A 25426-nucleotide genomic window follows, 5' to 3' on the forward strand; every position below is an offset into this window, starting at 1 on the left:
CTTCCTATGAGATCATGAGGAAAGGATCTTACCTACTTATAGTTTCATCGTACTGATCTTACATGTTCCTTTAGCAGTGACAACAATTGTTAATTTCTCAAACTATACTATTCAAATCAGCAACACAGACATACCGAAACCTGACGTGCTTTTTTGTCTTTCCCAGATCTAATCCATTTCGATCTAAAAGTAACGAGTCAAAAAATGCAGCCACAGGCCAGAGCACAGCATGAACTCTTATTTCCATATCATGTTTCTCATTAGAGCAAGGATCTTGCACACACAACGTGGAACCGTGGAAGGAGGATCTGACCTCTTGGCTGGCGTTAATATAAAGTGCCTTCACTAGCATGACGACCGTCCTCTGCCATTTTCCCCATGTCCATCTCTTGAGGGGTCTGTTGACCCCCACTACTTGAGTTGTATGGTTGAAGGTCATCCTCGCTATAGGGGCAACTGAACTCGCTTGTGGCTTGTTCTTGACTTTCTAGGGCCCTCATCTTGAATATCATTGAATCCTCCTGGTCTTGGTTTGTGTCATACTCTGAGCTCTCACAACGATTATATACTCTGCTATGTCCCGGCATAATTCCTTCTTTTAAATCGCTCAAAGAAAGGTTTCCTTCCAATGCTCGAACTACCTGATTACACAAAACTCATATATTATCCTCATTTGTAGAACAATTTGCATCGATCAGTCATGCCAGAAAGTGAGTTGCAGCAAATTAAGACACTGAAAATAGTGTTTTCTTTTTCTTTGTCTTGCTCAAATGAAGTGACACCCTCACAACTTTTCATTTGTGGGTGGAACAAAATCACTAAAGTGTTTTCTTTTTCTTTTTCTTGCTCAAAATGAAGTAACAACCTGCAACTTGTGATTTGTAGGTGGAACAAAATCACTAAATAGAGCATATAATTATGTTTGTAATGCCCGCGGTTCCCACCGTGCCCCCCACCGGGGGGGGGGGGAGGTTTCTCAACTAGACGATGTACCTGTGTCATTGGCGGGCGGTGTCGTGCAGAATGGCGAACACAAGCAGCAGCACAAGCGATCATCCAAGTCAATTCCTCGGTAGCGTAGTCCTTGTTCAATTTTGGATCAACAATAGCATCAAATTTGTCACCTTCTAACGCTTGTGTGAGCAAAGGCCTTGCCTAAAATTTCATTAGAGGATTCAATTTATATGATGGCATTCATGGTGGAGAGAGGGAAAGGATAAATAACATGAAGTGGAGGGGGGTATGAATGCTCAAAGTCTTGAAATCGGTTCTTTAACGTATTAGATAAGATCACTAACAATGATAGGCCGCAAGTAAATATTGTAAATAGAGTACTAACCCAATCAACGAGGCTATCCTCATCAAAGGTTTGAGTTCTGTTCACTGGACGTCGCCCAGTTATCAACTCTAGAAGCACTACGCCAAAAGAAAAGACATCTGATTTCTCAGTGAGATACCCACTTGAGGCATACTCTGGAGCCAGGTAGCTGCACTAGGTAGACTAAAATTAGCAAAAGATGATGCAACCAATATATGTTCAGAGAGGAAATAAATAAACTCAGCCATCCTTGGTGTTGAGAGTATATCTTGAGTTTTAACCCGTAAAGGAAACCTAATCCAAGTAGATTTCTTAGTTTGAGTAAATTTCCTAGTTTGAGTGATTTTTCTAATTTTAGTCAATTGAAGGGCATTTGCTACTTTGGATGTGCGTGTACAAAAGAGGTGAGTTTTGGTTTTAGCACAGTAGAGTAAGTAGAGAGGCTTTTGGCCTCAACACAAAGAACGAGAATCGTAAAGAAATTAGAGTCAAGCCTACTAATGATATTGTTGCAATAGCTTATAATAACTCAAATAGTGTAGATTATGTCATGATTGTCACTAAGGATTTGTCATTTAATAAGTATGTTATGGATTCTAGTTGCTCATTTAATGCTACATGAAACATGAACAAGTTTACTTCTTATTAGTGTGTGGATGTTAAGGAATAATGCTAAGTGTGATGCTGTGAGTGTTGGCGTTGCTAAAATCAAAATTTACTTGAGTGAGATGCGTCCAAAATTGAAGCAAACATGATTTTCTTATGTGCCCTAAATTTAGCTAGGTGTTGATGTACTTCAAAAAGTGTAGTTTTTGAAGGTTGTTTGAGGTACTTTGGTAATAATAAAAGGAAAAAACCACTATGGCCTGCATGAGATCAAGGGGAGATAGTAATGCATTGGATGCATCTGTTCGAGATTATGAATAGTGCCACATGCATTGAAGGAACACTGCAAAGAGAAGCTTAAAGGTTATGAGTAAAAGAAATTTGATTTGTGGTTATGTAGTTGAGAGACTGAATGTATGTAGGTGTTATGGCTTAGGCAAATGGTAGAAACCACATTTCTTTATGACTGTAAAGAAACCATGGAGATTGCAAAATTAATTCATTTAAATATGTGCAAGCCATTGTAGTTTCCTTTTAGGAAGAGTACCAATTTATATTGACAACTATGGACTAATTGAGGAAGATTTGAATGTTTGTGCTAAGATAAAAGTTGGATATTATTGTCAAAGTCAAACGGTTAAGAGCCCTAAGTGAAACGGAAACTGGTAAGACAATTAAATACATGTGGAATGATAGTGGCATGGAGTTTTGCTCATAATAGTTAAACAAATTATGCATGAAAGAAGGTACAATGAGACACCGTATTAGTGTGAGTGAAAAAAAAAAAAAAAAAAAAACAGGTTGCCGAGTTAATGAAGAGAAATTCCTTGTGGATGTGCTTAATTTGGCAAACTATTCGGTAAATAGATTCCATTGACTACTATTTCATACCAGACTCCCAAAAAAATGTGGTCAAGTAAATATTAACAGAGAAATTATATTTGACGAGTATCTAATGCTACTAGGTATGAGAAATTGTGGCAATATTTATATGGATTTGGATGATGTTTAGCTCAATGTAGATTTGCAACCATAAACTCTTGAGGTGGCGATTACTTGCATGAACGAAGCAAAGCTTGTAGAGGCTACAATTGTTGTAGTTGCTGAGTTTGACAAGTTGCGTGTTCGATCTTCTAGCGTATATATAAATACAATTGTGGTTTAGTTTTATTTGTGGTTGAGGAGGTTATATCAAAATGTTCTCATGGAGTAATTAAAGTTGCAGATAGAACTGGTGTCTTGATGAGGTCACTAAATGAAGCTCGAGTGTGGCTTAGGCTTGGAAGATACCTATGACGGGTGAGCCCATGATTGGTTGTGGGAGAGTAACGATGGTCAATTTCCATCAAAGTGGTTCTAATTTAGCTCAAGTCTCAAGCAAAAATGGATATTGTTGAGAATAAGTCACAAGTTTGAGCATATATATAAAATTTGTTCCAAGTAGTATGGATTTTGGCTGAGTAGGTTTAAGTAGGTTTCCTAGTTTGAGTGTTTCTAGCTTGAGTAGGTTTCCTAATCTAAGTCGGTTAAAAGGGGTTTTTTTCTAGTTTGGATTCAAATATATGTAAGGAAGATTTTGGCTTTAGCACGCCGTAATAATCAATTGCACATCATGCTTATGAATTACATCCTAAATAAATTGCAAGTGTTGTGAAGTCAATAGATCTTATGGTAAGATTTGTGATCCCCTTGTGAGATTGAGATGTTGTTTTTTCAAGGGTGTTTGATATACTTGTAATTACTGTTGCATCATTTGTTTTATAGTGGAATTCTATTATGCTCTCCCTAGAGAGTAGGTCCCTCCAACCGAAGTATCTGATTTATATACTTATTCTATTTATTATTGTGTTTGAATCACTTGTTTTTTTTTTCTCAAATTAGTTAGTACCAATTTAGACGAACTATATGCAAAACAGCCTTACCCAAAAGTTCCCATTACTTGAGTAGATACATGAGTATTTGCATCAGAAGCAAACTTTACAAGTCCAAAATCTGCAACCTGTCAATATGTTGGTTTTTACAATTCACATCCAAATAGCTTCACACTAATATATTAAATTATGTATTAAAAATTCATCACAACTTCAAAAATAGTTGCAAGATAGATAGTTTTCCATATGATATCATCAAGAAACCCACTTATGTAGCCTAAAGATCTTTAAGCTTCGGCTTACACAGAGGACATTGGAGGGATGCAAATTGCTTTTTGAGATATGAAGTAAATCACTAGCTTGAGGAGCTAACCAAATAATGTGATAGTGAATTTCCTAAACAGCCTAGATGATTGATATTATCATGTAATGGCTAAACGGTTGCGCATCATACCTTTGCCTCAAAATTGGATTCCAAAAGAATATTAGCAGCCTTGATGTCACGGTGAATGATTCTGGGATTACCTAAGAACTGAATCCAATAAAAATAAACCACAAAACTTATTAAAATGATAAGGTTTAAAAGAGTAATCTTACATTCTTCATGCAGATACGCCAACCCTTTTGCAGAACCTATAGCAATTTTCATCCTTATAGGCCAAGTCATAGTTGGTTGATCCTTTCTTGCAATAATATTTGCCAGTTATAACAACGATTATGTTCTCGATCGGCTTTTGAGGTCCAAAATGATCTTACATCTTATGTTGCCTATGGATGCGTTCTGCAGTGGAGATCAAGTTAGCTTATTATTATGGGATTTCACCCAAAATCACCTGAGATTTATCCCCTTTTTTTCTAATTTTTAGTGGATTTTACCACACACCTAGAAAAGACAAGGCGGTTGTCGTTGTCATTGACAACAACATTCGAAAACAATGATAACAATTTGATTAATCGAAAATGAAAATCAACAAAATCCCAGCGTATTGCCAATTTGTTAGATAAGCGGCTTTGTTATATAAGTCCCTTATTCCAGAATGGTGGGAGCATTTAATCGAGTCCACTATTCAAGCAGCACTTAAAAAAGGCATTAACCATAGAATATCAAAGTTGATAGTAGTTAGAATCCATGCATACCGACAAAAGTTCAAGTCTGAACTTGGAAAAAGGGTAAGAGAGAGAGAGAGAGAGAGAGAGAGATGATCGATGTTAAAAGGGAATCATCTGATGAAAGATGTACATGTATTCCTCCGAAGTCATACTCACCGTGCAAATGAAATTCCAACGTGCTATTTGGAACAAACTCAGATACCAGAATTCTATGAGCACCAGAAATGCAGTAACCAATGAGAGAAACAAGGTGTCTGTGATGGATGCGACTGATGATCTCGATCTCTGCTTGAAATTCCCTCTCCCCTTGACTGCTTCCAGCTTTTAACTGTTTGATTGCAACTACTTTCCCGCAAGAAAGCACTCCTCTATGAACGTGGCCAAAGCCACCTTGGCCAAGTAAGTTGAGATTGGAGAAATCATCTGTTGCAATGTTTATCTCTTTGTACGTGAATTTGTTCTGGGAAAAGCCTAATGCCATGCCTGGAGATGTTACGGCAAAATGTCTTACTAAACACATTTTTGTTATCGAGAATGGCTCAGAAGGAGTCGGACATTGGTAACTCGACATGATAAAGTTACGAAGAATTTACAAACTTTAAAGAACTCGCATTCAAGCATAAAAATCTCACCGTTAGGCCTCTGTGGAGGGTGGCTCCCCAACTCAAGCCGCCTCCTCTTCCTTCGATAAAAAATCACAAATATGCACACCCCAACCAAGACAATGAGCCCCCCAATCCCAATCCCCACTATCAGCGCCAGCTTCCACGGCGGCAACCTCCCCTTGGGAGACGCCGGTGGAGGAGAGGTAGAGTTAGTCGACGGAGTGGGGGAGTTTGACGACGGGGGAGGACTCGCCATCGGGGGAGGCACCGTACTCCCCAGCGGGGGAGGCAACAACAGACACCCTCTGATGGAGGCACCCGCCGGCTGCTGAGAGCAATACCGCCTCACTGTCGGCATCGGAAGGCCACGAGTTCGATGCGTACGACGCTGCTAGGAGTGGAGTGAAAATTGTTTAAAATATTTTTGGGGAAGTTTTGGACGGATGGATGTGTTTCGAGTGGATGGGTGAGAGCTGGAAAATTCGGTGAGAGAGCTGGAAGGAGCTATTAATATGGAATATGTTCTAAAAGTTTGTATTTTTACAAAAATCAAATTGTAGGAATCGCATGATTAAAAAAAAAAAAAACCTTGAAGGTCAAAATTGTATGTCACCTCAAACAGATATGTTTTAAATTAGGTTGGTAGGATAAGAATTTTGCAATTTTTCATACTTTCCTACGCCGAGCACAGACTGTTTGTGACATGGCTCGTCAAGAGTAAAGACGGATTAATCAACTTATGCCTTTGCTATATCTAATTCCAGGGCTCGTTATGCTATCTTCTTTGGGAAAATATAAGGGAGGAAGAAAAGACAAGTGGAAAGAATCGGGATTGGATTTGAGGAGCAAAGCATAAATTTCGTCGCATACTTGGGACTTACATACCAAAGATTTTTGCAAGTTTTTAAGCCGATAAATTTTCTAGTAAGATTTGTTGAATTCCAGAAAAATTATCCAATAAGTCTTAAACATATTGTACTTTTATCAATTTAATTCTAAACTATTCAATTTTGTCAATCGAGTTCATCCGATCATTTTGATAACAAATAACATGACTGGACCCCGGTACTCCTACATGATAGGGTCAGTGCTAATATGAACAATTTTTAATATTCCTTTTTTTAGGTCTCACCAGTGACCATCGTTGGCCGTAGAGGCCTCACCCGTCCCCGACAGGGCCACAAAGGCCCTAGATGAGGCCATCACAGCCCCGCTAGCTACAGTCAAGGTGGTTTTCACCTCAATCCGACAAGGGCCGCCTCACCCTTGCCCATGGCTAGCAGAGTTGCGAAGCCCTTACCTAGGGCCTCATCGCAACAACCCAAAAAAAGCACAAAAAAAGGAAAAGAAAAAAATTCAAAATAAAAATAAAATTCAATGAAATATTAAAATATCATTAAAAATTATTCATGTTATCGCCAGCCGTCTACATTAGCGGTTTCTAATCAAATTGGTCATTTTTAACTGAAATTGGCCGAATGGACTCAATTGGCAGAATATGAAAATATTTAAACTCAATAGAGAAAACAAAATTTTTATAACTGAATTGGGAAAAATGTAATAAGTTTAGGACTTTTAATACAATTTTCACGTGAATTCCTTTGCAAGATTGGGTGGTTACGTTTAATGAAGAATGAGGACCAACCAATGTGATTGGTGGTTGAGAAATACCGAGAGCATTTGGCTAATCTAATATGGTTGTAATGTCCGGTTTATTGCTCAATCAATAGTAAAATCATGTGATACTCTTCTCGTGGAATTAGTCACACCGATCAAGTAACTTAAATTTGATGTTCTATTTATTCTTTTGTTTTTTTTATTTTATTAATTGATTACTGAAGCACAAATTATATTTAACGTTTATCGTAACCAATGGTTAACATAGAACAAATTTCTGGAACCAAGCTAATATAATAGTAAATTTGTACTCTCAAACGCGAAATGAACCAAGCTGTCGTCTGGTCAACGACGACCGCCGTGTTACGCACTTTCACTTTTTCCTAACCCACTTTTTTTTCCCTACTTTGTCGGATGATATGATAAAGTGTGTTGTACGCCATGGAAAATCAAGATTTTCTAACGTGGGACATGGGAGCGTGGGTCATCAAGATTCTTGCCATTTTGTGAATGTGAATATGATCATTTTTTCTCCAAGTCCAGCTCAGTTGACATCACAAGACAATCACGACGGATCAATCAATCATAATCAATTTCCGTTTTTTCGCAGAAAATGAAGGATGTGAAAATATTTTGCTATTACTTATATCTTTACGAAAATGATCATGCTGGCTATTTTATGAAGCTTGCTCTGGAGAGATTTAAATGTTCTTGCATGGCGTGTGGAATGCTCCTTTTTAATCGAAGACGGGAAAATGATCGTAGGAAAGTAGTGAGCAGGTAAAAGATTTCTAAAATTATTATTGTGGAATTTTTTTATTTTACCCTATTTATGAACTTCATTGCAACAATATATTTCTGACGCTATAAAATAATTTTGGCAATGTTTTACGATATTTTTTATATCATAAACGTAAAAAAAAATAAAAAAATCACGACTCTTTTGATCAGTTAACATTAACAAACCCCATCATGATAATCAATGATTGCAGCAGGAAATAAAATACATTGGTACAGATAAGAATTATGTGGAAAAGTGTAGAAATAAAATCCGAAGGCTGCTGATTTGTTGGAGGATAGCCGCGAGTGGTATGGCTGATGTTGTTGGCCATTGAGGGATAAGCCCCTTGGCCACATTTGAGATAACAAAAGCTCCGATACAAAATTAAAAAATGCAATCTAAAAGCTTAAACTGATAATTTGAAGAATATAAACCTCATGGTCAAACTTAATTGAGCCGTGTAGCTGCTATGGTAGAAAGGCAATTATCATTAGACATGTTTAGTAATATCCAAATACAGGATGAGCGGGCTGTCACTCTTAACGCAAACTATAATAAGTCGAGTGCTCGAACGATATCATAAGTCCTAATGTCACCGGAAGAAAAACAGATGGGTAAATGACGATGCTTCTCTGCTGAAGTCAATGGAACTTACGACGTACGACGTACAACGACCGCGAAGAACACCGTATGTATGGAGGCCTGCCATTATATTCTGCTTATAAACAATGAGAGATTTGACTTAGCACTTGGATATGAAATGAAAAGCAGAATAACGACCACCAGAGCGCACGTAAATATGCACTCTCTCTCTCTCTCTCTCTCTCTCTCTCTCTCATTTCTAAAGCCACTTTGTTGTCGGCTTCCACGAAAGGTTGTGTTACGATAAAATAAAGGGGCGTCGTCGTCGGGACCATATTTTCCGCCATGGAAAACGAGCGCTTGGGCCATCAAGTGTCACAGCTCATGTTGGGAATGCGATGTTGATTTAATTCCTGCCCTCCAAGTCCGGCATAATCGACTTCACTAGTCATCTGAGGAAGCGTCAGTCAATCATCGCTGGAGACATCATCCAAGCCAAGGACCACCGTCGTGCAGATTGATCAATAATACCGAAGATTCAGAACACCATTAAAAAACTGATACCCCTATCCGCGAGCCACCAGAGAGTGACAGAGCCGAGGCAATGATATTAAAACATAAGAACCCGCTACGGTCGGTCCGATCCATGAAAGCTAAACTGTACTTTATTAGAGCATGCCATAATCGTACAACACGGCAAATACGTAAAGACAGCAATAATTTATCCCAAAGAGCTCCAAACTAGAGATAAGCTAGTTGCTGAATCCTCAATCTGAGTGCTGGGCTGGTTCAGTCCGATTCGTCCTCAAGAACAAAGAACCGGACCAATTATTCCCAATTTTAAAGATTTGAATCTATGAACCGGACCGATTATTCCCACGTGAACCTTTCAGACCAGCCAGTTTGGTCTAGTTTCCAGTTTGACCCCAAGACCGGTGCTCGCCCCCAATTTTTACCATATGGAAATTATATATACTTGTTGGACAATAGGACTATTTGCATTTCCTTGGCATAATTCTAGTAATGAATGGCCATGATCATACCGTAAGGGCAAAAATGTGGGAACATATCTGTATGAATGATAATTGTCTAATCATAAGATCAACAACATATCTGGATCTGGGCGTGCACACAGGAGGACGAAGCTCATTTTTTATGTACTTTAATTTCGTGGATCGGGGAGATATCAGATCCCACGAAGATAGAATCAATTGCACTACACAAAAGCCACGTTCCATTAGGTAATGGCGAAAGTAATAACAAATGACGGAACGTCACCAAACAAACATACTATATGTAAGAGTATTTTCCCATGTTTGAAATGCACATTCAACACTAAGAGTAACGCAGAAATACTATACATAAGAGTTATTCCTTATGGATCAAAATAAATAGCCTCCTTGAATGACGTGCTTAATTTTGCATGAATCGTCCATTAGAATTTATCACATAGAAACCAACATAGTGAGAAGCCACTGCAGGTGAGTCTATACAGTTATGTTTACAATGGAAAATACTTTACAATTAAATGGAAGTTTCACCCAAATCGAAGCAATGACGAATTCAAGAACTCTACTCGAGCAAGATAAGAGAATTTGTAATATCTTAGAGGGGGGCAAATACACATGTTGTGTGGTATTATTACTCAAGAGCTCTTTAAGGAAGTTTTTCATAAGAAACTCTACATGTATAAACCACCGCGACCTCAATCCACTTCATCAGCAGTTCAGGAACACAATTCCACATTAAATACTACATTGATTTGGACCAGTATGTGAAGGATATGAGCAACCATCAGTGTCACGCCCCGATCCTCGGGCACGCACACATCCTTTTGACTTGGTCGATTTTATAATGCGATATCCTAGGACAATGTATCGCCGACCCTTTCATTTATTAAGCACATGTGGAAGCAGTTAAAATCCCCAGACAATAAAACGATGGGATAGAAAAGTAGGGCCATATTTTTCATATTGAAACTTATAACCAAACTTTTATACAAAACACAAACCAGAACACTTCACAACTTTTTATTCTAAACTCTATTCACATCAAAATAGAGATCTCAAAAGAAGACAAAAACTTAGACAAATTGGGCCGTACTCAAGGCCTCTTTCAGGATTGTCTTCTTCTCCCAAAAATCTTTCTCCTTAAGATTCGCCTCCGAGTTCTCCTTCTCGGATTCCTCCTTCTCAGCTCTTCAGCGGGGTCCTGAAATGGTTTCCCCAAACTGGGATGAGACTACGTCTCAGCGAGTTCTACCCCACTAAGCCCGATTAGTAAACCATTATACTAAAGGTTGCCTAAACACGCACAGGGCAGAGGCCTTACCTTGACCTCAGATCCCACCTGCAAATTAGTACAATTCATAATAGGCACCCAAACAATCATATCACCGATCGAAACATCGATCAAATCGACCTAGTCGATTATATTCCAACAAGACCACTCACGGTCATTTCCATTCAGTCAATCAACTCACAACATCAAATCAAAGCATCGACCTAGTCGATTACATGTCAGATGGACCATTCTAGGCCAATGCTCTCGGGCGTCACGTTCACCAAGTGACTTATCCACTAGACAATTGCGTGCGTTCTTTAAGACGCCATTTTCGCCAGTGACATCCTTAGTCACCGAACTACGCATGCCTATAACCATGTACTCAATAGACAATTGTGTGCGTTCTTTAAGGCGCTGTTTTCGCCAGTGATGTCCTTAATCACCGAACCACACATGCCTATAACAGTGGATTTAATAGACAAGTGTATGCGTTCTTTAAGGCGCCGTTTTCGCCAGTGATATCCCAATCACCGAACCATACATGCCTATTACAATATGAGTACTAGACCGATACATGCGTTCTTTAAGGCGCCGTTTTCGCCAGTGATATCCCAATCACCGAACCACGTAGGTCCACAATAATGTATGTACTAGACCGATACGTGCGTTCTTTAAAGCGCCGTTTTCGCCAGGTGATGTCCCAATCACCGAACCACGTAGGTCCATACACCGTGTCGATTTGTTCAATCCCAGAGTACTTCTGATTCACTCTCGCCATTCCACTCACTTTACAACTCAACAAAGCACTATAAATGCTGAATAAACATACTTGGCCATTCACCAATTAATAATTCAATCTCAATCGATTCCAATCAAATTAAGGTAAATCCCTAAAATATCACAATTTATTCAATTCCATACAACGTGGAGCTCAAATAAATAAACGGACTGTGCCACGACAATCAGCACGAGATTTCGGTCGTCGGCCATCAATTTCTTAATTTCCGAAAAATAAATAATTTATTTATTAATTTCGAAAATTAAAAAATTAATATTAAAAAATTCAATTTAGCTCAAAATAAAGCCCGATTAAGAAAACGGACTTCACCACGATCATCGGCATAATTTTCCAGTCCTGAGCCATCTCAATTATTTTCGGAAAATAAATAATTATTTAATTTAATTCCGAAAATTAATATTTAAATACTAAAAATTCCACTTAGGCCCGAAAAGCCTAATTGGAGCCCACTAAGGGTCGGGAAAAATCCCGAGATGCTTCCAATAATTAGTAGACCACGTCTACTTGCTAATTGCACAATCAATTTATCTAAATCGCATCACAATTGACTAATAATTGCTAATTTATTCTAATCTAACAACCTAAACATAATTAATTAAAACTAAACCAACCTTAAGCATAATTATCCAACTAATCCGGGATTAGTGAGATTACTCACCAAATCGCGCGCAAATCGGATCAATCCGACGGCGGCGACGCGAGGAACGATTGTTCCCAAAGCACGGCTCGGGTTCGGGGCCCGGAAACGGCCCAAAACGAGCCCAGAAGTGCTGGAAACCCACTCGGCCGCTTGCTGGACGGGGCTGGCCGAGGCTGCTCCGGCGGCTAGGGCGGCGAGGGAAGGCCAGCGGAGGGTGAGGGGGACGCGGGGAAGGTCCGGCGGGGCTGGGCGGTGGCCGGAGGTGGCTGGACAAGGGCGGAGCAGGGCTGGGTCGCGGCTGGATCGCGCGGAGGGAGGAGCAGCAGCGGCGACGGACGCGGGCAGAGCGCACGGCGTGCGCGGGCGGCGTTGCGAGTGCGGGCGGCGGGATGAGCGGCGAGCGGCGGCTTCAGCGAACGGCAGCTTCTGCTCGAGCTTCCTGCTGCTGGTTCGCTCGTTCGGACGCACAGGGAGGAAGAAGAAGAAGAAGAAAGAGAGAGAGAGAGAGAGAAAAAGAGATAGACATTGACCGGTCAAAGAGAAAAAGAAAGAGAAAGAGAGGGTAGGCGGTGGGGGAAATCGCACGAGGGGGAGGGGAGAGGAGAGAGGAGAGAGAAAAGAAAGAAAAAGAAAGAAAAGAAAAGAAAGAGAGGGGGAGAGAGAAAAGAAAAATAAAAATAACACTATTATTCTTATTTTCTTTCTTTTCTCTTTCCTTCTTATTTCCTTTCGAGCTTCAATTTTTCTTCCGATAATTTCTTTCTTGAAATTTCGGACCGTCATGTCACGCCCCGAACCCCGAGCGTGCGCACATCCCACTATGGTCAATTAAATATGCGACGTCACAGGATACGTCGCCGACCCATTCATTTCATTACGCATGCGGAAGCGAAACAAATCCCCTGACAACATTTAACTTGGGATAGAAAAGCAGGAAGCAAAACCACAACATAACACTTTCATAATTCAATAGAATTACGAACAGAAGCCTACAGCCAAAAGTCTCCAAAAGACGCTCTCAAAAAAAGGAATTGCCCTATGACCTACAAGTCGCACACGTTCTCCAATCATCCTGACTTCACCTCTGCAACTCCTCAATGCCAACCAAAGCTATCTAGCTGCTCCGTCAACCAGGGACCTGAAATTTTAATCCCACAATCGGGATGAGACGATGTCTCAGCAAGTTCAACCCCCTAAACCCCTATTAGAAAGAAAATACGCCCCGGGTGGCCTAACCACATCACACAGAAGACTTACCTCGCCTCAGCCTTCATCTGCAGGTTATCACAATTTATATAATTCAACCACGTACAATTATGATAACCAAACAACCATGGGGCACAATCACATTATCAAAACAATTCAACCACTTGGATCGTCTCAGCGATCAATCGACTCGGCCGATTACATGTCATTCTAACAAATCAATCATTGCTCTCAATCACGGCTCACTCGACAAAATTAGAATTAGTGGCATCACGGCCCCACTCGGCGTGACCTTTATCAAGTGGTAATTCACGGCCCCATTGGGCGCGACCTTTATCAGGTGGCATATCACGGCCCCACTGGGCGCCACCTCTAATAGGTGGCATATCACGGCCAATCGCCCATCAATTTCCACACTTAGGAATTTATAAAGAATTCATATGTATATTACAATCACACTCAATTTGCCACAACCAATAATCAATATCAAATTCTAAATGCACAATAGCAATCGGCATGAAATTCTAAGAGTTTGGGATCCTGACAAAATTTTCGGAATTTATTAAATAATTAAATTTATTCCGAAAATAATTAAATAATAATATTCATATTTTTCACGATCCACACTCAATTTATAATATCCAATCATCAATTTCAAAATTCAACTACACAAAGAAATGATCGGCACGAAATTACGAAAGCAACCTGGGTCAAAATAAATTTTTTTCGTTTTTTTAAATAATAATATTTTAATAATTTCGGAATTAATATAATATTATAAATTTCCAGAATTTCGAAGCAATTAAATAATTCAAAATTAAAACCCTATTATGTCACATCAAGGCTTTATATTAAAAATAAACATACTTAACCTTAAACTAAACACACTTTAACTTAATTAAACACCATAATCTAATCATCAACCAAATAAACTAATCTAACCACTTAAACTTACTTAACTTAGACTAAGCACACTTAGGGCATCATTAACCCTCTAATAAAGATTTAGTGAGTTAAACTCATCGGATTAGCGAGCCGAGCGGACCAGAGCGGACCAAAACGACGGGGACGCTGAGGAGAACAACTTTCCTCAAAGCGGGCCGAGCATCCGGGCTCGGGAAGGCGGCCAAAACGGGCCAAACATGGGCTGCCATACCCATTTTCTGGGTTGCTGATCGGGGCTGAGAGGGAGCAGATCCGGCGCCGGTTCGGGCGGAGGGACGGCGGAGGAGGACCGGCGGGGCTTGGACGGGTGAGGCGGCGGCCAGGCGAGGCCTCACGGCGGCGGAGGGAGCTCCGGTGGTGGCCTAAACTGCTTGAGGAAGCTGCTGGAACTCGGCTGAAGCAGGGACGACGAGGACGGCTGGGCGGAGCAGCTCGCAGGGCTGCGACGGCGAGCGAGCGGAGGGGCGGCCGGCGACGAGCGGCGGAGGGGGCGGGCGACGGCGGTGAACGGCGGAGGCGTGCGGCTTCTCCAACTTGCTGGTTGCTGGGTTTTCAAAGAAGAAGGAGATGAAGAAGATGGAGATGGAGGAATCGCACGGGAGAGAGAGGAAGAAGAGAGGGAGGAGAGAGAAGGAGGAGGGGGCCCTTTTTCTTTTCTTTTTCTCTTTATTTTATTCAACAAAATGGCGCCCACCATGACCTGGGATTTACATCACACTCCACTATCTCCCACAACCTCTTCCAATGGGTTCACTTGCAATTTCCGCCGCCCACTCAACAACAACTTCTTCAATTTCACTCGATTCTCTTCCAATTGAATTAAATTGAAGCCCATAAAATTAATCCAATATCACCACGCTTCAATTCACATCTTCACTTGTCCGTAGAACTAACTTAAGTCCCAAAAGCGCGACCAAAGACGAGCCTAATAATTTCTTGAGCCAAATTAGCCATTCTCTGATTATTTTGTTGAAAAACTTGGCTTGCATGAAAAATCTTCCGAAGATTAATCAATGCTCCTAAAATGATTTGTGACACACCCAGACTTCCAATTTCTGAGTTCGATCTCAATTCCACGGTTAATTTCACTTTGGCACGATATTAGTGCGGCCCAACCTACCGGGTAGCCTTTAGAAATTTTCATGCATTTGACCTGTGGTTGATCATCTCAAGCCACAATGTACATCTTTGAAACATTGGCGACTTTCGGTTGTCGGGGAAATCTCAAGGTTTCAAATACGAACACAGGATACCAAATCGATAGAAAAGTCGGTCCAGTGCCGATCGACCAGAATTGTGCGATCCGGTGGAATCACCCACACTTGATCACATGCCTCTGTCGAGTCGACCTATCTCCGATCTCTAATCGATTTTTAATTGTGCCGCAATGACCCTTGCAGATTAACTCGGTCGAAAGGTCGCTTCCTGGCCAAATTCTCGAGTCTGATGCATTAGAATTTCTTAACGACTTCACTCGATAAACTAGTTTCCACATAAGTGGCCGACTCAAGGAAAGGAACTATATGCGTGCCAACGAAATGACCGTCTCAATTAATTGAAAATAGGATTGGAAAATCAGGATGTCACACGTCAATAAATTGACGAGCGATGAGACAGGATCCTAAAAATAAGAATTATGACGCGCTTAAAATTCGATTCCCGAAATCGAGTTTAATTTCGTGGTTAAAAATCGATCAGACGTGATTTTAGCTCAATCCAACCAATTAGGTAGCTTTTAGGGATTTTACAGCTGATACATCCCTTAACGGCTTCACCCAATAGGTTAGTTAACTCGTGAGTAATCAGCTCAGAGAAAAAGGGCTATAGGCACGTCGACGAAATGCCCATTTCACTTTATCGAAACGGGATCGAATTTCAGGATGTCACAATCAGTATGTTGAATTACACAAATTTACAGGTTCGTCCTTCAACAAAGTAATGGAAAGAGTACAGGATGATTACAATCATACACCCTGACTGAACCTAGAAAGATTATGAGAGAAACTCTTTTGAGCATAATGCATTGAATCCGAATGACCATTGCTTCCGAACCTTCCAGCGAAAAATTGCAGCAGCCCACCCTTCCTATGAGATCATGAGGAAGAGATCTTACCTACTTATAGTTTCTTCGTACCGATCTTACGTGTTCCTTTAGTAGTGACAACAATTGTTAATTTCAGCAACACAAACATACTGAAACCTGACGTGCTTTTTTGTCTTTCCCAGATCTAATCCATTTCGATCTAAAAGTAAAAGGTCAAAACATGCAGCCACAGGCCAGAGCACAGCATGAACTCTTATTTCCATGTTATGTTTCTCATTAGAGCATGGATCTTGCACACACAACGTGGAACCGTGGAAGCAGGATCGTTGGCTGGCAATAATATTAAGTGCCTTCACTTGCATGACGACCATCCTCTGCCATTTTCCCCATGTCCATCTTTTGAGTGGTCTGTTGACCCCCACTACTTGAGTTGTATGGTTGAAGGTCATACTTGCTATACGGGCAACTGAACTCGCTTGTGGCTTGTTCTTGACTTTCTAGGGCCATCATCCTCAATATCGTTGAATCCTCCTGGTCTTTGTTTGTGCCATACTCTGAGCTCTCACAACGATTATATACTCTGCTATGTCCCGGCATAATTCCTTCTTTTAAATCGCTCAAAGAAAGGTTTCCTTCCAATGCTCGAACTACCTAATTACAAGGAACTCATATATTATCCTCATTTGTAGAACAATTTGCATCGATCAATTATGCCAGAAAGTGAGTTGTAGCAAATTAAGACACTGAAAATAGTGTTTTCCTTTTCTTTTTCTTGGTCAAATGAAGTGACACCCCTACAACTTTTCTTTTGTAGGTAGAATAAAATCACTAAAGTGTTTTCTTTTTCTTGTTCTTGCTCAAAATGAAGTGACAACCCGCAACTTGTGATTTGTAGGTGGAACAAAATCACTAAATAGAGCATATAATATGTCTATAACGCCTGCGGCGTCCGCGGGGGAGTGGGGGAAGGTTTCTCAACTGGATGATGTACCTGTGTCATTGGTGGGCGGTGTCGTGCAGAATGACGAACATAAGCAGCAGCACAATCGATCATCCGAGTCAATTCCTTGGTATCGTAGTCCTTGTTCAATTTTGGATCAACAATGGCATCAAATTTGTCACCTTCTAATGCTTCGGTGAGCAATGGCCTTGCCTAAAATTTCATTAGAGATTCAATTTATATGACGGCATTCATGGTGAAAACAGGGAAAGGATAAATAACATGAAGTGGAGGAGGGTATGGATGCTCAAAGTCTTGAAATTGTTTCCTTAAGCTATTAGATAAGATCACTAACAATGACATGCTGCAAGTAAATATGTTGTAAATAGAGTACTAACCCAATCAACCAGGCTATCCTCATCAAAGGTTCGAATTATGCTCATTGGACGACGCCCAGTTATCAACTCTAGAAGCACTACACCAAAAGAAAAGACATCTTATTTCTCAGTGAGATACCCACTTGAGGCATACTATGGAGCCAGGTAGCTGTACTAGGTAGATTTAAATCAGCAAAAGATTATACAACCAAATATCTGCTCAGAGAGGAAATAAATAAACTCAACCATCATTGGTGTTGAGAATATATCTTGATTTTAACCCGTAAAGGAAACATAATCCAAGTAGATTTCTTAGTTTGAGTAAATTTCCTAGTCTGAGTGAGTTTTCTAATTTTAGTTAGTTGAAGGGGATTTGCTACTTTTGATGTGCGCGCGTGCGTGCATGCAGGCGCGCGTGTGTGCGTGCACAAAAGAGGTGAGTTTTGGTTTTAGCACACTAGACTAAATAGAAGAGCTTTTGGCCACAACAATCAATTATACAGAATGCTCACGAATTACATCCTAAATAAATTGCTAGTACTGTGAAACCAATAAATCTTTTTCGTCTAATTTGTATATTCTTTTGTGAGATTGAGAGACTCTTTTGTGAGAAATTATGTCGGCTAACACTATACAAGCTATTGGATGTAATTGAGGGATAGGTTACATTGAGAGTATTTGAGTGACTTGAGCGTGGTTGTAATCTCTATTATTTTGCTTCAACTATGGTCAAATGTTGTTCTATTCTTCCCTTAAAATTAGTCCCATCGACCAAAATAGGTAAATCTGGTTTCTGTTTATTCCATTATTGCATTTATTATTGTGTTTGATCACTTGTTTTTTGTAACAATTAGTATCAAAGCTAGATATGAATGAGTTGAAGTAAATAGATGACAACCGAAGAAGGAAAAGTAAAAATCAATAGATTTGATGCGAATAATTTTGGTTTTTTTAGAAAAATGCAATTGAGGATTACTTGTATCAAAGGAATCTACTCATCTTCCTTTATGGGGAGGTGAAGCAAACTAATTGCCATTTGCTAGAAAGACAAACGTTAGCTATTATTGGGCTAACACGGGCACATAATATTGCATTTAATATGGTGAAAGAGAAAACCATGGAAAAATTGATTAATGCCCTATCAAACATTTATGGAAGCCCTTTGCGATCAACAATGTCCACTTGATGCGATATCCATTGCACTTAAAAATAGGCAAATGTGCATCAATTGTCAAGCATGAGGTTGCTAGTCAATTGAATCTGGTTGAAATTGACTTTAATGATGGGGTACGTGCTTTAATTCTATTATCCTCATTGCTCGATAGTTAAAGTACTATTGTTATTGCCATTAGTAATTCATCTGGGTCAAGAAACTTAATGTTTGATGAGATTTGCAATTTGATTATAAATCAAGACATCCATAAAAGAGAATCAATTGAACCTCTCTTTATACTGGTATAGTAAGTCAAGGTATAGGAAGAACTAATATTCATGTTAGCATGAATAACATGAACTTGAATAGACGAAGTCAGTTTAGAATTGTTGTATTGGCTGTTAAAATCGTGGCAAGAGAGGGCATCTTAAAAAAGATTGCCTTAAGCCAAAGTGTTGGATAAAACATCTTCAAGTGATTGTGACGATGCCCAAACTATCCTTAGTATATTAGTTATTATGTCGTTTGCAGATATTTGAATTAAAGGACTATGCAGCATCCATGGTGTCATCTATTGGAAAGAAGTTTGCAAATGTCTTGTAATTAGAAACAACACTGGTCAATCAAAAAGATCAAATATTGATGATGTTTATGTCGAAGTTGATGGTAATGTGACAACAAAGTACGTCAATTGATGTTTGTTGGATCAATTAAAGAGCCATTAAAAGATCTAGATTTGCACAACGGTAAAATCAAAATAAAGCATGTAGCTGAGTAGCTAAAGTGTCTAACAAGTCAATCAAAGACCATAATGAGAAGACAGCAGCAGTTGCTATTTTTGGTTAGTCTACATAATTCCCAGGAAAGAAGTTGTATGGGTAGTATCTTCCTAGACAGCAGCTCAACGGAAAACTCTCCAACAGTCACCTACATTTCTTAACCAATATCAGTGGAGAAATTGAGGAAGAGTATAAAAGAAAAGGACTTCAGGAACCAAAAGAGGGTGTGACACATAAAAAATCAAGTAGCTTACGTACTGTTGGTCTTAGCTGAAAGCTTTCTGTTTTACTGTTTTGTTTGTCTATTATTTTTAACAGTTGTGCTACGGATTAAGTATATAAGTGTAAAAGAACAAATGAGTCTAGATAGCATGATCTATCACATGAAAGATCAATGCTAACCGATTGTAACTTTCCAACCCGTATTGATATTGTTTGTCTGAAGAGTGGATGTAAGCTTGAGGATAAAGCTGAACCACTATAACTTTCTATGTCCCACTGTTTTTCATCTTCTTATATACTTTGGCGGGATAAGTACACTAATGGTGCCAAAAGTTGTGTACGGCGCTCACTTTGGTGCCAAAAGTTTCTGTCGGATCACTTAAGTGCCAAATCGGAGGAAAAACGCTCACTTTGGTGCCACCGGCGAAAGATTCCGGCCTCCGGCGAAAGATTCCGGCCAAAATGATTTTTAAAATAAAAAAAAAATTGATAAGCCTTTAAATGACGTCGTTTTCGGTCCTCCTTAAGAAAACGACGTCGTTTTGCCGTCCTACGTGGATGGCTTCATGGAAACGACGCCATTTAGCTCACATGGGGAAGAAATTAGGGTTTCGGCGAGGTCGAAGCCGTGGCCGTCGTCGGGGTTGAAGTTGCGGCCGCCGAGTGGCCATCATCGAGGTCGGGGTCGAACCTACAGCCGTCGAGTGGCCATCGTCGGGGTCGGGGTCGGGGTCGGGGTTGGGGTTTGAGCCGCGGCCATCGAGTGGCCATCGTCGTGGTCGGGGTCGAGGTCGAGGTCGGAGCTACGGCCGCCGAGTGGCCATCGTCGGGGTCGGGGTCGGGGTCGGGGTCGAGGTCGGAGCCGCTGCCGTTGAGTGGCCATCGTCGCGGTTGGGGTCGAGGTCGGGGTCGAAGCCGTGGCCGCCGAGCGCAAGGACCGTCAAGGACGGCGACGGCCGGAGATTAGGGTTTTGAATTGGGGAGACACCAAACGGCGTCGTTTTGGTGTTTGGATGCTGACTCAGCTCTCCGACGAGCCACGTCGGCGGCAAAAATTAATAAAAAAAGGCCACGTCGGATTTCCGGCCAATTTCGTCGGAGTTGGCACCAAAGTGAGCGTTTTTCAAATTTTTTGGCACTTAAGTGATCCGACGGAAACTTTTGGCACCAAAGTGAGCGCCGTACACAACTTTTGGCACCATTAGTGTACTTATCCCCTACTTTGGCATACAGTTAGTGAATGCTTGCTTAAACATCAAATCAAGTTGCTTAAACATCAAATCGAGGTGATCTTTACTTGACAATTAGCTAACTACAGCAAAAGATCATCAAAATTTGAAAATAACCTATTCATCCCCCCTCTAGGTTGTATCATTAGCCTCAACACAAAGAATGAGAATGTTAAAGGAATTAGAATCGAGCCTACTAACGATATTGTTGCAATAGCTTATAATAACTCGAATAGTGCAGATTATGTCATGATTGTCACCGAGGTTTATCATTTGATGGGTATGTTATGGATTCTAGTTGCTCATTCCATGCTACATGAAACATGAATTGGTTTACTTCTTAGCGATGCGCAGACATTAAGGAAAAATGCTAAGTGTAATGTTGTGAGTCTTGGCATTGCTAGAATAAGAAATTATTTGAGTGAGACGCATCCAAAATTAAAGCAAAAACCAATTCTTTTGCGTGCCCTAAATTTAGCTAAGTGTCGATGTACTTTGGAAAATGTAGTTTTTGAAAGTTGTTCAAGGTGCTTTGGTAATAATAAAAGGAATAAAGCACTATGGCCTATACGAAATCAAGAGGAGATAGCAACGCGTTGGATGCATTTGTTCAAGATTACGAATAGTGCCATATGCGTTGAAAGAACACTATAGAGAGAAGCTTAAAGGTTATGAGTAAAAGAAATTTGATATGTGGTTATGTAGCTGAGGAGACTGAATGTATGTAGGTGTTATGGCTTAGGCAATTGGCAAAAAGCACAGTTCAGTATGACTATATATGACTATAGAGAAACCATAGAGATTGCAAATTAATTAATTCAAATATGTGCCAGCCATTGCAGTTTCCTTTTAGAAAGAGTACCAATTTATATTGACAATTGTGGATGACTAATCGAGGAAGATCTAAATGTTTGTGCCAAGATAAAAGTTGGATATTATTGTCAAAGTCAAAGGTTAAGAGCTCTAAGTGAAACGGAGACTAGTAAGGGCGATTAATTATATACGGATTGTAGTGGCATGGAGTTTTACTCATAATAGTTCAACGAATTATGCATGAAAGAAGGCACAGTGAGATATTGTATTAGTGTGAATGAACAACAACAGGTCGTATAGTTAACGAATAGAAATTCCTAGCGAATGCACTTAATTCGGCAAACTATTTGGTAAATAGATTCCATCGACTACTATTTCATACTAGGCTTCCAAAAAGCTGTGGTCAAGTAACATTATTGATTATTTTGTTTTTAGAATATTTTTATGTTCAAGTGAGTGATAGTAAGATTGATAACATGACAAGAAAGTACATATTCCTAGGCTATTTATAAGGTGAGTGTGGCTATCAGTATGTGTTGCCCAAAATTAGATTCACTTATTGTTGACAAAGAAATTATATTTGGCGATATCTAATACCACTAGGTATGAGAAATTGTGGCAGTATTTATATGAATTTGGATGATGTTTAACTCAAGGTAGATTTGCAACCAGAAACTTCTGAGCTAGCAAGTACTTGCGCGGATGAGGTGAAGCTTGTAAAGGCTATAGTTGTTGTAGTTGCTGAGTTTGACAAGTTGTATGTTCGATCTACTAGCATATATACAAATACAATTGTGGTTTTGTTTTATTTATGGTTGAGGATATGTCAAAATGTTCTTGTGAAGTAATTAAAGTTGTAGATAGAGCTAGCGTCTTGATGAGGTCATTGAATGAAGCTCAAGCGTGGCTCAGGCTTAGATGATGCCTGTGACCGATGAGCCCATGATTGGTTGTGGGAGAGTAACGACGGTCAATTTCCATCAAAGTGGTTCTAATTTAGCTCGAGTCTCAAGCAAAGATGGATATTGTTGAGAATAAGTCACAAGTTTGAGTATATACATAAAATTTGTTCGAAGTAGTCTTCTAATTTATGTAGGTTTCCTGGTCTAAGTGATTTCCTAGCTTGAGTAGGTTTCCTAGTTTGAGTCGGTTAAAAGAGGTTTTCTAGGTTGGATTCAAATATATATAAGATAGATTTTGGCTTAGCACGCCCCATAATAATCAATTGCATGGCGTACTTGTGAATTACATCCTAAAGAAATTGCGAGTGTTGTGAAGTCAATAGATCTTAAGGTAAGATTTGTGATTCATTTGTGAGATTGAGATGTTTTTTCGAGGGTGCTTGAGTGACTCAAGTATACTTGTAATTACTTTTATATCGCTTATTTTATAGTGGAATTCTATCATGCTCTCCCCATAGAGTAGGTCCCACCAACCGATCTGAATCATGTAAAGTCAATATCCGATTTATTTACTTATTCTAATTATTATTGTGTTCAAATCACTTGTTTCTTTTTCTTTTTTTCAAATCATTAGTACCAATTTTGATGAACTATATGCAAAACAGCCTTACCCAAAAGTTCCCATTACTCGAGTAGATACATGAGTATCTGCATCAGAAGCAAACTTTGTAAGTCCAAAATCCGCAACCTGTCAATATGTTGGCTTTTACAATTCACATCCAAATAGCTTCACACTAATATATTAGATTATGTATTAAAAATTCATCTCAACTTCAAAAATAGTTGCAAGACGAAAAGCCTATTATTTAGTTCTCCATATGATATCATCAAGAAACCCACTTTTGCAGCCTAAAGATCTTTAAGCTTCGGTTAATACAGAGGACGTTGGAGGGATGCAAATTGCTTTTTGAGATATGAAGTAAATCACTAGCTTGAGGAGCTAACCGAATAATGTGATAGTGAATTTCATAACCAGCCTAGATGATTGATATTATCATGTAATGACTAAACGGTTGCGCATCATACCTTTGCCTCAAAATTGGATTCCAAAATAATATTAGCAGCCTTGATGTCACAGTGAATGACTCTTGGATTACAGGAAAAGTGCCAAAAAAGTCCTAAACCTTTTTTTGGTGCCGATTCAGTCCTAAATATTTTTAAGTTGTGCCAATTCAGTCCTTTCTAGCCAATTTTAGCCGGATTTTGCTAATTGGACGCCGGCCAGCTGACGTGTCATGATCGGCGCGTGTGACAATTTTTAATAATATTTTTTTTATTTTTTTATTTTTTAAATACTTTTAATATTTTAATATTTTATTTTTTTTCCTCCAGCCGGTCGCGAGGTCCGGCGACCGGCCGTGTTTATCGCGATCGCCCGAGGGCGAGGCCAACCTCGCCGGATCCGGCGAGGTCGAGCCTCACGGCCATGGGCGAGGGCCGGCAGGGCGAGCCTCGCCCATGGCCGCCTCACCGAGATCGTGCCATGGGCGAGGCTAGACCTCACCGGATCCGGTGAGGTCGAGGCTCACCGGCCGATCCGGCGAGGGTGAGCCTCGCCCATGGCTTGATCTTGCGAGGCGGTGGCCAGCCGTCGCCCGCCCGGCCGGGGCGAGGGCCGGCCTTGCCGATCTGGTCCGGCAAGGCCGGCTCGCCCGGTGAGGTCGAGCCCTAACGAGGGCTCCCCTCGCCGGATCTAGCGAGGCCGGCCCTCGCCGGGGCGGGGCGGCCTTGCCCGCGTCGCTGTCGCCGGCCGAGCCTTGCCCGTGGCGGGCGAGGCCCCGGCCGGCTGTGGCCGGTGGCCGGCCATCGTCTATGGCCGGTGGCCGGCCACCGAAAAAGGCCAAAAATAAAAATAAAAAAAATGAAAAAAATAGAAAATAAAAAAATTCAAAAAAAAAAAAAAAAAATTAAAATTAAAATATTATTAAAAATTATCCACGTCAGCATTTTTCGACCAATTTTGGCCGAATGGACTTAATTAACAAGAAGGGAAAAGGTTTAGGACTTAATTGGCAAAATTAAAAAATTTATGACTGAATTGGCAAAACTGCAATAGGCTTAGGACTTTTTGGACAATTCTCCCCTTTGGAAATGCACGGTTGCGGATGGAGATCAATACAATCAATTTTGAAAAGCAAGAAAAAAGGGAATATAGTGTAGACCGCAGTCCCATACACGAGACTTGACCGACACCATTTCTATCACAAATCGAACCCATAAAATCCAATCTAAGTAGAGATTACAACTCAATAGGAGTTGTGGTTTGACACCCAAAGGAGAAAATTACTGAAATATTTTTCAAATTGGAGTTGATTTCCTAGTTTGAGTCGTTTTAAAGGAGTTCTCTACTTGCATCAAAATATTATCAAAATATTATCCAAATCGGAGTTAATTTTTGCTCGTCGGCGAGTAGAAAAGCTTGTGCTGTAACAATAAATTGTGTTACACACTAGTGACTTACATAGTGAAGATTTTTGGAAGTTTTTAAGCCAATAAATTTTCTGGCAAGATTTGTGAATTCCAGAAAAATTGTCCAAAAAGTTT

General features: G+C 40.2%; 1 protein-coding gene and 1 pseudogene across 1 annotated transcript; both read right to left on the minus strand.

The window, feature by feature from the left end:
* Positions 1–326: 326 nt before the first annotated feature.
* LOC104424173 (proline-rich receptor-like protein kinase PERK1) lies at positions 327–5868 on the minus strand. Its single transcript, XM_039303049.1, has 8 exons — positions 5513–5868; positions 5058–5468; positions 4393–4478; positions 4250–4320; positions 3847–3923; positions 1340–1487; positions 994–1155; positions 327–641 (listed from the first exon to the last, which is right to left on the minus strand). The coding sequence occupies exons 1-8, from the start codon at positions 5866–5868 to the stop codon at positions 327–329; spliced, it is 1626 nt and encodes a 541-aa protein (XP_039158983.1).
* An 8857-nt stretch (positions 5869–14725) lies between these two features.
* LOC108955626 lies at positions 14726–24004 on the minus strand (annotated as a pseudogene).
* Between the last annotated feature and the right edge of the window lie 1422 nt (positions 24005–25426).

This window comes from Eucalyptus grandis, chromosome 10 (genome assembly GCF_016545825.1).
Source record: "Eucalyptus grandis isolate ANBG69807.140 chromosome 10, ASM1654582v1, whole genome shotgun sequence".
In the NCBI taxonomy this organism is placed as follows: Eukaryota; Viridiplantae; Streptophyta; class Magnoliopsida; order Myrtales; family Myrtaceae; genus Eucalyptus; species Eucalyptus grandis.

Bases quoted from the DNA above. Each gene is read 5' to 3' on its own strand.
- LOC104424173 (XM_039303049.1), bottom strand. From the start codon at position 5,868: ATGCCGACAGTGAGGCGGTATTGCTCTCAGCAGCCGGCGGGTGCCTCC. The intron at 4,479-5,057 runs GTATGACTTCGG...TATTATTGCAAG, and splicing joins GAATTTCATTTGCACGGTGA to AAAGGATCAACCAACTATGA. The intron at 4,321-4,392 runs GTAAGATTACTC...TTCAGTTCTTAG, and splicing joins GGCGTATCTGCATGAAGAAT to GTAATCCCAGAATCATTCAC.